The sequence below is a fragment of the Eptesicus fuscus genome, chromosome 6 (genome assembly GCF_027574615.1).
Source record: "Eptesicus fuscus isolate TK198812 chromosome 6, DD_ASM_mEF_20220401, whole genome shotgun sequence".
In the NCBI taxonomy this organism is placed as follows: Eukaryota; Metazoa; Chordata; class Mammalia; order Chiroptera; family Vespertilionidae; genus Eptesicus; species Eptesicus fuscus.
Window position 1 is genome coordinate 78,493,439 of NC_072478.1, and position 12,514 is coordinate 78,505,952.

General features: G+C 41.7%; 1 protein-coding gene and 1 pseudogene across 2 annotated transcripts in view; one reads left to right on the forward strand and one right to left on the reverse strand.

The window, feature by feature from the left end:
- CTNNA1 (catenin alpha 1) overlaps positions 1-12,514 on the forward strand; it is a 202,031-nt gene that overhangs the window by 180,641 nt on the left and 8,876 nt on the right. For both annotated transcript variants that reach the window (XM_054717899.1, XM_008141738.3), the window contains exon 11: positions 4,344-4,500. In XM_054717899.1, coding sequence (XP_054573874.1) covers positions 4,344-4,500 — 157 coding nt within the window. The remainder of the gene's footprint in view (positions 1-4,343; positions 4,501-12,514) is intronic.
- LOC103286253 (H/ACA ribonucleoprotein complex subunit 3-like) lies at positions 6,757-6,971 on the reverse strand (annotated as a pseudogene).

A 12,514-nucleotide genomic window follows, 5' to 3' on the forward strand; every position in this document is an offset into this window, starting at 1 on the left:
GTGAGTAGTCCACAATGGTGAAGCACCTAGTGGAAATGAATGGCAAGAAGAAAGAGAGATAAAAAACAAGCCTTGAAATGATGAAAATATGGGAGACCACAGCATAACACGAGAAAGATAGGATGTCTTTTCTTCCAAATAATTTATTATCCAAACTCATACACTAGAAAGTAGTGGGCTATTAGTAACTACTAACTGGATGGCATAGTCCCCCTGTGCCTAGGAATCTTTTACTGATTGTCTTGATAGTTTTCACTTCCTGTTGTTTAGTGGGAAAGAGGAACAGTCGCACCAGTCTAGCAGGTCTAATACTTCAGTTTGTTACAACTACAGTTTTTGGGGGCTAACTCTTTGGCATATCCCTCCAATCATTTGGGAGTTACACACATGACCTGTAGGTATGTGGTTCCTATTTTACCTAGAAAAAAGCCATCCCCAACTCATACCATCAAGTTTGTGTGCTCAAATGCCTCTATGATAACTATTTTTCTGCTTCATCCAGATCTCCACTCCATCACCATCAGTTTCCTCTTATCTTTGCTTCCCTTCCAAGTTGCATTATTAGAAACACATTTATTTTTAATAACCCATAAGCACCTTGTATTTAGAAAACTTTTCAGTATTTTTTAAATTTTGGTGGTTTTTTTTTTTGAGCACCATTTATCCCCTGGATACCTTCTTCCATTCCCACCCACCCCCCTCTCCACTGCATTCACCACACTGTTGTCTGTGTCCAGGAGTTCTTTCTCTCTTTTTTCTTTTTTGCTTAATCTCTTCACCAACCCCCAGTACCCCCTTCCCACCAGAGCTTAGAAATCTTAATTTATTATTCTCTCAGCTCATTTTCATACTACTTTCATTACTCATTCAGTGAATACCAAGAATCTGAGTAGATATTTCTCTAAAGAATTTATACTAATGGTCATTAAGTGCATAAAAAGAACTATACCCATCTAGCCATCAGGGAAATGAGAATCAAAACCACAGTGAGATACCAGTTCACACCCACTAGGATGACAATAATTTTAGAAAAAAGGAAAATCAAGTGGGGAAAGTGGAACCCTCATACATGCTGGTGGAAATGTAAAATGCTACAGCTGCTTTGGAAAACAGTAAGGCAGTTCCCAGAATGTAAAACATAAAGTTAACCATATAATCCAGCAATTCCACTACTAATTATATCCCAAGAATAATGAAAACACAAAAACATGTACTTATAGCAACATTATTAATAATGGCTAAAATGTGGAAACAGTTCTAATGTCTTACCTACTGGTGAATGGATAAATGAAATACAATACAGCCATATAATGGCATATTGTCCTATCTAATAAAAGAGTAATATGCAAATTAACCATCACTCTGCTACACCCACAAGCCAATCAGGAACAAATATGCAAATAAACCCAACCAAGATGGCTACCACCACAGAAAGCAGGAAGGAGGCTTGGGTTTCCCCAGCAATGGAGGAAGCCAAGCTTTCCACCTGCCCTTGCCGGCCTAGGACTCCACTCAAGGCTACAAAGTTTCAATGATAGAAGATACATAAATCCAAACAGAAATGGCGGCAGCCACGGAGCTGGAAAGAGCAGGAGGCTAGGGTTGCCGCTGAAGCCAAGCTTTCTGCACACCCTGGCTGGCTCAGGCCTCCACTTAAGGCTACAAAGTTTCAATTATAGAAGATACATAAGTCCCAACAGAAATGGCTGCCGCCACGGAGCAAGCAGAAGGCTTGGCTCCGCTCCAGGATACAAAGTTTCAATTATAGAAGATAAATAAACCCCAGATACCAGGGCCTCCGCTTGGGTCGCTGGGGGACATGGCTGGCCTGAAAACCGCCACAGGCCCCTCGCCCAGGCCGCCCCATGCCCCAAGGGAACCCCCACCCTGATCCAGGACACCCTTCAGGGCAAACCAGCCGGCCCCCACCTGTGCACCAGCCCTCTATTCTGTCTAATAAAAGAGTAATATGCAGATTGACCATCACTCCAACACACAAGATGGCTGCCCCCATGTGGTCAAAGATCCTGCCCCCATGTGGACACAAGATGGCCAGCAGGGGAGGGCAGTTAGGAGGGACCAGGCCTGCAAGGGAAGGCAGTTGGAGGCGATCACGCCTGCAGGGGAGGGCAGTTGGGAGAGGGACCAGGCCTGCAAGGGAGGGCAGTTGGGGGCAATCAAGCCTGCAGGGAAGGGCAGTTAGGGGTGACCAAGCTGGCAGAGGAGGGAAGATGCGGGCGACCGGGCCTGTAGGGAAGGGCAGTTGGGAGGGACCCAGGCCTGCAGGGGAGAGCAGTTGGGGGCAAACAGGCTGGCAGGGGGAGCAGTTAGGCATCAATCAGGCTGGCAGGGGAGTGGTTAGGGGGTGATCAGGCTGGCAGGCAGAGCAGTTAGGGACAATCAGGAAGGCAGTCAGGCGAGCAGTTGGGAGCCAGCAGTCCTGGATTGGAGAGGGTTCAGGCTGGGCTGAGGGACACCCCCACCCCACCCCGTGCACGAATTCTGTGCACCAGGCCTCTAGTCTATATATATAAAAGCCTAAGTGACTGTCGATGGGTTACTATGACACGCACTGACCACCAGGGGGCAGACGCTCAATGCAGGAGCTGTCCCCTGATGGTCAGTGCACTCCCACAACCAGTCTCCTACGGCAGGCCAACTTCCAGTGGTCCCTCCCCCCCGACCCCTATTGGCCCCGATTGCCGGCCAGGCTGAGGGACCCCCCCACCCATGCACGAATTCATGCACCGGGCCTCTAATTGATCAAAGAAAAGGAATGAAATACTGATACATTTTATAGCATGTGGATGGGCCTTAGAAACATTAAGTGAAAGAAGCTAGTTATAAAAATACACATATTAATATATGATTTCATTTATATTAAATATCCAGAATTGACAAATCCACAGAGACAAAAAGTTAACTTAGTGGTTGCCAGAAGATAGGGTTAAGGAATGTTGATAGAAAATGACTACTAACAGATATAGGGTTTCTTTTTGGAGTTATGAAAATTATGATTGTGATGATGGTTGTACACCTGTGAATATACTAAAAATCATTGAATTGTACAGTTTAAATGGGTGAATTGTTTGGTATGTGAATTCTATCTCAAAGCCATTTTTTAAAGACATAACTTTTTAAACTTCAAAAATTTTATACTTTATGTTCAGATATGTCAAATATGCCTGTTTAAAAAAATGCTTGGGTTAGAATACAATTTATTATTCACAGTTGTGCTTTGATAATGTATCAAGAACCTGGAATGCCAAATGTGTATCATAAGATTATTAAGAATGGTGGGTAGCTGGAACAAACATAGATATCCCTACAATAGGAAAATAGTGATGTGCATCCATAAGATGGAATAAACAGTTAATTTTTTAGACTTATATTTAACTAGGAGCCTAGTGCGCGATTCGAAATTGCGTGGTGCTGCCCACCCTCTAGTCGCCGGTCCGGCCCTGCCTTCCTCTCCGGCCCTTGAAGCAGCCGCGGCCACTGCTGATCAGGCCCTCCCCCAGCGCAGGTGCACGGAGGCCCCTGCCCCCCGACCCCTGATGCTGCGCACGCAACCTCCTCCTGTCCGGTCGACCCGTTACAGCATCCCGGTTAATTAGCATATTTCTCTATTTTGTGTGTGTGTGTGTGTGTGTGTGTGTGTGTGTGTGTGTGTGTGTATAGATGATATGGAGAAGTATTTATTTTATTTTATTTTTTTAATATATTTGATTTTTTACAGAAAGGAAGGGAGAGGGATAGAGAACTAGAAACATCGATGAGAGAGAAACATAGACCAGCTTCCTCCTGCACACCCCCTACCGGGGATGTGCCCGCAACCAATGTACATGCCCTTGACCGGAATCGAACCTGGGACCCTTCAGTCCGCAGGCCGATGCTCTATCCACTGAGCCAAATCAGTTTCGGCTGGAGAAGTATTTAAAAGAAATAATTATGTAGCACATAATTCTAATTGTGTATTTTTTTGACATGCATACATACATATGTATATGAGGAGAATAAAGCCTGGAATATAATATAAAAAATTATAGAGTTGCTATCACAGAGTGGAAAGATTAGATATTTTTGTTTGTTTGTAATTATCCACATTTTCAGTGTATTACTATAGTTCTATACTGCAAATGTATTGCTTCTACATTCAGATTTAAAAACCTATTTAACACATTTCTCTATTCCAGCTTTGTGTTATAGTGAAACATGTGGTATCATGTGTCCTGTAAAATGCATGTGAAACAAAGCCATCGCCACTCTACTGAGCATGTTATCCCACCTGTTTTGTTTTATTGATTCTGAAAATTAAACGGTGAACTTGACTATCTTTGCAGGTTATTAATGCTGCATTGGCTTTAGCAGCAAAACCACAGAGTAAGCTGGCCCAAGAGAACATGGATCTTTTTAAAGAACAGTGGGAAAAACAAGTCCGTGTTCTCACAGATGCCGTCGATGACATTACTTCCATTGATGACTTCTTGGCTGTCTCAGGTAATCAGCTGGTTCCCCGGAGAGGCTTGTGAGGTTGTGCATAATTACTTTTGCCTAAGTTACAATAATGGGCAATCTTAACGCGCCCAACTCTGGGCAGGTAAATTATTCTAGCAATAATCCTGTGCTGGTTTTCATTTTAATTAAAACAAAAAAAACAAGAAAAGCTACCAGACTCCTGAGCCATGGGAGGTGGCATTGGAGTTGTTTCCCATGTGGTGGGCTGGTCTTGATCTTAGAAGCTTCAATTAGAAAACTGGCTGGCAGAGGGTTTTCCCTGTTTGTTAAGAGTAGGATTTTGCCACTGACCTGTACAGCACCATACCATCCACCACTCTTCCTGCTGTTGTGTTTAGAAAAAATGTCCTTTATCCTAGTAGAGGCTGTGGTTTTTTGTTATGAGGCAGTGAAACTTAGGAGAAGGGAATACCAACACATCACCTTTAGTTTCTTTTTGAAAATAATTTTTCCCCTGCTTGGAAATCTTCTCTCTCACTCACAAATGATCATAGTTGGACTGACTACTTTTCAAAAGACTGTATGATACACAGACAGAAAACAGAGAGGAAATATTTAAATGCCATTTAATTATGAACTTGCAAAAAAATAAATCTGGGTAATTCACCTCACAAAAACAGTTGATTTCATTATATAAACATAAATTGGTAATGACATAGTAAATTGCATTCATATAGAAAATGTCTGTCAATTGCAATTCACTGTTTATTGCACAGAGATAAATTTCAATCCATCTCCGTAGAGTTAAGTATAAATGCACTCTCCATTTAATGGATCCTCTGCTGCCCTTGGCTGCACTGCTTGCTGCCTGGAGGTGCCAGACATCCTGAGGCCAGTGGTTGGGCAGTCAGTGCTGGGTAGTTGTAGGGCTGAAACTACCTTTCGCCCAAGGAAACCGCAGGCTGGAACGTGGGAGTGCGAGTGGCAGTGGGGCTTGAAACAGAAGCGGGGCCCAAGTACATGCACAGCACAGTCCTCCAGCAGTGACCTACATAAGGTGACAGTGTGCTCTGCATACCAATGTCCCCCAGTCTCTGCCTGCTTTCCTTGGGATTGGTGGCTCTACTTGATAGAGTAAGGAGCAGGCAATCCATAAACTGCAAAAAAGGGTGTAAACTGTGCTGCTGCAGGAACACCAAATTACAGGTGCTGGTACTTTAAAACAAAAACTCATTTGGAAGCACATCTTTGCAGGTGCCAAAAATGCAGCAAATGGCCTTTTTTGGAAATCTTGGCCTTCCGTTGTTTTTCCCAATAAAGTACTGAATTAGTCTTTTTCATAGGTTTAGAAAAAAACATCCTACCTTCACAGCACACTTTTAAGTAAACAACAAATTCAGAATTCTCAGTGCAAAGCACCCCTCTGGAGCTAGCTAAGCCATTCCTAAACTTCCCCTCTACTGATTAGAGTGGGTGTATCAGGCTTGGTCTAAAGGGATTTTCAGTTCTTACAGCAAAATAAAATGAAAGAGAATCAAATATCCCTCATACATCTCCAAATCAGAGAACAACGGGGATTCTGCATTAGTGGTTAGTGAAATCCAGGCAGTATGGTTAGGGTATGTGACATAAAACAGAAGAATGGTAAAGAGAAATAAAATTCTTTAACAGATACAATTTTGTCTGATATGTTCAATTTTTATGCAACTGTGGGAAGTATAAGGGTTGACTTGATGGAAAGGAGTTTAGACAGTTTCTATTTAGCATATAAAAACACAGAACAATTCTTCTACTCAAAAAGTGGTGGTATTTTCAGAGCATCTGAATTTTATATGGTATGTTTCTCTAATGTTTTGTCACAGACTTGCTTAGCAATGTCAAGTAATTAAATAATGAACAATTCCTGATTTTTTTAATGTGCTTTTTAGGGGCATAGGATGAAAGGAACAGACAAGCAAATGCCTGTGCAGAGTTCTCCATTAACCAGTTAATTTTTAGCATTCAAAGTCCTTTATGCCGTCATGTATCTACCTCACCCGTGGCATCTTTAGCACTTTTTTTTTTCTTTCAAATCATTTTAATATGGTCAAATATGAAAAGCAGACTTAAACTTGTTCCCTTTAAGGGGGGGGTGCTACCATGATTGCTTAACACAAGCATGATCAAAGGTAATAATAACACCGGATTCCAAAGACTAAGGGTGGTAAGAAGGTTTCAAGGCTCAGGACTGAAAAGCTTGAACACCAAAGTCTCAGAGGGGTCACGGGTGGCAGGAGAGGCATGAAATTTAAGGGATCTTCACAGTACAGGGCACGGTTGCTGGGTCATCAGCACCTTGAAACATTTCTTGATGGTGATTCAGTGTCGAGAATATTTGCCGTCTGGGGTGAACCGAGCAGGACGGGCCGAGTAGGTCTGTTGTCCTATAGGATCAAACTTCTTCAGGGTATAGACCTGGTCTCCCTTTTCATTGAGGTAATATTGGAGAAACATGATCTCGCTGAAGCAGGAGGTTCCAGTTCCATCTGCAGTTCAGTCTACTAAGGGCCTCACCCAGCTTTAGCATTTTTTGTGGTGGAGGGGGACTAGAGATGTCTCCCCATCTCATGACACATAGCCTAGTAGGGTAGTCTTGGCTGGCTCTCATTGAGAGGAACCTCACTTTTAATTGGGGAGGCCCCCTCTGGTCCCAGTTCTTGGTCCTTGTGCAGCTAAGCATCTCTGGATATGCACCGTGGAATGGAGAGCAGGTGTCATTCTGCACTAGTCAGGGGCAGTCTTTAGATGAGAAGCCATGTCTTGGCCTCATGCTGATCTTCCCCCTTGGCCAATTTCCTCTTGCCCTCACACACACTGGTGCTTCAGTAGTCCCATCAGTTTCTGAGCAGGGGGCTACCAGGTTAAGCCCCACCACGGGTGATTGTTGTCTGGGGAGATGGGCCTTAAGGTTGGTGGGCTTCATGAAATGTTGCCAAATGAAAAGTGATAATGCCGCTTGACTCCTTAGAGTGGTGGTTCTCTACTGTATTTTGTTGCCTCGTGGCCCGTTGGCAGTGGGTTTTTATAGATTATTTCCACTAATGATTTTCCACCATCACATTCCCTCTTGGAATCCATAGGGCCAGGATGTTTGCTGTAGCCTATCCAAGCGGAAGTTATTTAGGGATCAGGACTGAGAGGACCCTACTATGCTGCTTTAGTTCTGTTGTTCCTGGATATTCTGTTCCATTGGTTCCTAACTTCCCTTATACTTATCACAAGGCATATCCTAAATTTGTGGCTCAAAAAGTAGTGGCCATTTTGCATGTCATCTGCAAGACCCTGATGCCAGTGTTTTCTGAATCCGCAGGGCAAGGAGAACTTGGGTTACTGCATATCAAATATGAGACAGTGGCACTTGAAAATAGAGAGAGGTACATGCATGCCACTCTCAGGGAAGAGGAAATGGGGATTCCTTTCCCCCAAGCTGTTCTATTCATAATGTTGCCTTGTAAATATTGTAGATGGTTTAGGATACTAGGGAGCATTCAGCAAATCACGAATGTATTTGCATTGACTGATCCCATAAGGATGGTGGTTTGAAATTTAACAAAGTGATAAAGACTGTTGGAATTTCATTTGAATTGTATTTGATAAATGATTTCCATGGAAATACAATTTACTTTCTCATTCATTTACTCTGCTTACACTTGGAAGTTTTGGTTGCTTTTTAAATTTTTTTACTTTTAAAGCTGCAGGTGGTTCTAATTGGTTTATTACATTGCTTTACCATATGCTCTTAGAAGCATATAACATATTACATTAGATACTTTGGGGCAATACACAAGAGTGGTAATTTGTACTTTTTTCTTCATTATGTATCAGTGTGCCCAAAGAATCTGGTACGATTTGGAGGACATTAAATAAAAATTACTATACCTAATTTTTGTTTTTGTGTTTTATAGCAAAAATGCAAAACTGAAGAGTTTCTCTTTTGAGGAAGTGGCATAGGTAGTGATGAAGTTAGATTTGATTTCTTAACTCCAGTGCCCACTAGCTGTGTGGCCTCAGGCAGGTTACTCAATACTTCTGTGCCTCAGTTTCCTCATTAATTAATGGTGATTTTAAAATATATATATTTATATTGATTTCAGAGAGGAAGGGAGAGGGTGAGAGAGAAAAATATCAATGAGAAGAATCATTGATCAGCTGCCTCCTGCACCCTCCCTACTGGGGATTGAACCTGCAACCTGGGCATGTGCCCTTAATTGGAATCAAACCTGGGACCCTTCAGTCCGTAGGCTGACGCTCTATCCACTGAGCCAAACCATTTAGGGCAATGGTGATTTAAAAAAAAATAAAAATAGCTACCATTTAGATAAATGTCAAGCAATCGAATATTTCCTGTTATATAGTAAGTCCTTTGTTAACAATATTACCTCTATGTGCATAAACTTGTACCAATAAAGATATCCAGAGCAAAGGGTATGCAGGACAGGCCCTGCCGTGCATTGTGGACTGATGGATAAGTTTATGCATCCTTTTTTGGAGAGTGCCAACTGGCTTGGTTCCTAGATGGCAATTAGGTACCAAACATCTACTTTAAACGGTATGCCTTTGATTTAGTAATCCTGTTGCTAGAGACTTTCCCCAGGGACTTGTACACAAATGTTTGCCAAAATATCTGTACCAGGCTGTTCACTTCAACCAAAAGGTGTAAGAGAAGGCTGAGTAAGTGATTTATGGTCCTTCCATCTATTTAATAGGGACTACACAGCCATTAAAATAGATGGGTTAGATCTGTAGAGATGGACCTAAAAAGGTTTCCAGATGAAAAACAGACATAATAATAGTGTCCATAATAAATACTGTTGTATGTATATGACTTTTTTCCTTGTTAGAAGCACCTGCAAAAAAGACTGTAATGAACAATCAGAGCCTTTAATGGGGTACATATTGGTGTGTCTACTCATAATGGACCCATGCTAAGTTCCCTGGGAATTTCAATTAAAGCTTAAGTAATTTATGGTTAGTGTGGGTACCTCCAACCCTCCCATGTTTGCACTTGTCCAATGGCACCAGTGTGGAGAGCAGGGTTGATGCTGTGTCCTGGGTGTGTGGTGGCCTCAGCTGGCTGGGGTTTTCCTAGACACAGCTGTTCAGTGAGGGTAGAGAATATTACTTTAGTCAACTTCCTGAAATAGAAAGCTTCCTGTCGCTAAAGAATGGCAAACCCTTTCCTGGTTTGCATTCATCTGGATGAAAGGCAGTATAAATTCAAGGTCTAAATTGATTTTTAAAAACATAGCTGTCTAGATGAAGGTTAGCAAATCCTTGGTGGAAGTTGGGCCACTTTGTTTAGTGCACAAAGAGAATCATGCTTCGTTGATTCTAAGACGTGCTCCCCCCATCCCCACGTATTATCAATCCTAAAGCAGGGATGAGTCTTAAAATCAGTGAAATGAGAAAACATTGGTTCATAATTTAGTTAGCATCATCTTTACTTTTCCTTTCCTTTTCTGAGTGATATGAAATGCAAGTGTAAAATGTGTTCGATTCAGTTGTGGATAGGCACAGTACCATTCTGTTTAGTTAAAATTAATATGTAGAGAATTTTATGTAAATGATGCTTCTGATGGACTCCAAATTCATTTATTCTTATAATATCTCCCCTAAAATTTGTTTATGTAAAAGGTTTAATGTTTTCTCTTTCAATAGTACCCCTAACAAGTCTAATTTTTAATTTAGTAGACATTAAATTATGGTCGTCTTAGCTGTATTGTGGTTATTCATTTTTCCCTTTTGTAATAGGCGTTACTAATGTATTCTGGGTTTTCTTGGAAAGTTTTTAAATTTTATTAATATTTGAAGATATTTAAATCAATTTTTAGGTTCACAGCAAAGTTAAAAGGTAGAGATTTCCCATCTAATACCTCCTTCCACACATGCATAGCCTTCCCCATTTTCAACATCCCCACCACAGTGGGCACATCTGTTAAAATTGAATAACCCAAAGTCCATAATGTACATTATTATTCACTTGGTGGTTTACATTATACGGTTTTGAACAAATGGACCATCACTATAGTATTAGAGTATTTATTCCCTGCCCTAAAAAAAAAAAAAAGGTCTCTTGTGCTCTGTCTATTCATCCCTCCTCTCTCCAACCTGATTTTTTTTTTTCCTATCTCCATAGTTTTGCCGTTTCCAGAATGTCATATAGTAGGAATCATATAGTATGTAGCCTTTTCGGACTGTCTTTCTTCACTTAGTAATATTAATTTACAATTCCTCCATGTCTTTTCATGACTTGATAATTATTGTTTTTACATGCACTTAAAATTTTTAAAAAAATCTTCGTTGAATGTAATATTTTCCCCCCTATTCACACCCTTGTAGCCCGTCCCCACCCCATTATTGCTTTTTAGTGCTAAATAATATTCCATGGCCTAGATGTACCACAGTTTATCTGTTCACTCACTGGAAGGACATCTTGGTTGCTTTCAAGTTTTGGCAATTATGAATAAAGCTGCTATAAACATCTATGTGCAGGTTTTTATGTGGATATAAGTTTTCATTGTCTTTGGATAAATACCAAGGAATGTGATTGCTGGGTCATATGATAAGAGTTAGTTTAGTTTTGTAGCAAAGATTTTTTTACCAAATTTCCTTTCAATTGTAATTGTTCACATCATTATTTCTTTGTGATTTTTTTTTCATCTTATCCCTTTATACTCATGGTTTTAGAACAAAGAGATCCTTATAGAGACCCTGTCTGCAGTCTCATGGGAACTTCAAAAAGGAGGGTGTTGGTTCTTGGGGCTGACTGGAGATCCTGAAGCCCAGAGGCAGGGCGCCTGATGGCTCTATTCGCAGCTATACTGCTGAGTATTTGTGATGAAAGGAAATAGCCTATCCTGACCACTTCCTTGTTTTGGGTACTTAAGAGGTGAAGCGTATTCTTATATATAATGTGACTACATTAGCAGAGGCTCTGAAAGAAGGGTATTGGCTTTGAAAGTGGATTAAATCAGGAACTAGTCCTAGGTAATGATATGTCAAAGCATAAGGTAGCCAGGGCTGGCAGAGGACTAACCAGATGTGGTTTTTAAACAGATTGCATTTCTACTAATTATTCTGCTTTCCAGAACTGGGACCGTTAGTCTTTCACCTGTTGTGCCAGGTACTCTCTTGGCTTAATAGAGTGGGCATGTCTTTGACTGTTTCTAAGAGTTCTTACATGTTTTGAAGACAGCTTCTTTCCGAGCAGGAAGGAAATGGCCAGGTAATAACCTAGGGACTTTCCTTTGTGTTCCTGCCCCCCGCCCCCCCCCCCCAACATGGAGTCTGGGCAGCCCTGTCATTCTGGCTGACGGCTGGTCCCTGGGTGAGAGCATTTCCCTTCCCCGTTCTGGGTCTGCACCTACAGATCGACCTCTTCCACTTCTGTAGCTGCATCGTGCCCCAAACTTACTTCTCACTCTGCTCTTGAACGTTTGGGTTGTCTCCTTTTTGCTATTCTCCATGAGGTTGAAGCGAATGCCTTACTCTGAGGTTTCCAAGATCTAGTGTCAAGCTTTTTTGTTTTGAGGAAAAATAGTTTTGGTGTGTCTTCCAATTCCAGCTCTGTCACTGGTAGGAGCCACTTCTCAGCTTAATAGAATTCAAGAATTTCCACAAATATCACAACAGGCCCACCTGCAGCCTGTGGGGTTAGGAAATGTTGTTTCCTTGGTGCTCCCTCGGCGCCCCTCAGGAAGGCTTCCCCTGCTGACCGCACTGCATCTGCTGGAGGGAGGGTGAGGCACTGGGAGCCAGTCTTACAGTAAACCTTTCCTAATTCAGACTTTGGGATATACAGAAGGTCCATGATTATTTAAGGGAAAGGGAAGTTCTTGAGGTTTCTGTTATCTGAATCATCTGCTTGACTTAAAGAACAACTGCCTTACAGGTGGGCCTTTTTCTCTCTTTTTTTTAAACCTGGAATAAAGATTGTTATTCTCGGAGGTGATTACAGGTTGAGTTTCAGTAGGACAGTTAACCCAGCAGTTAATCTTTTCTCTTCAGTGCAATAATG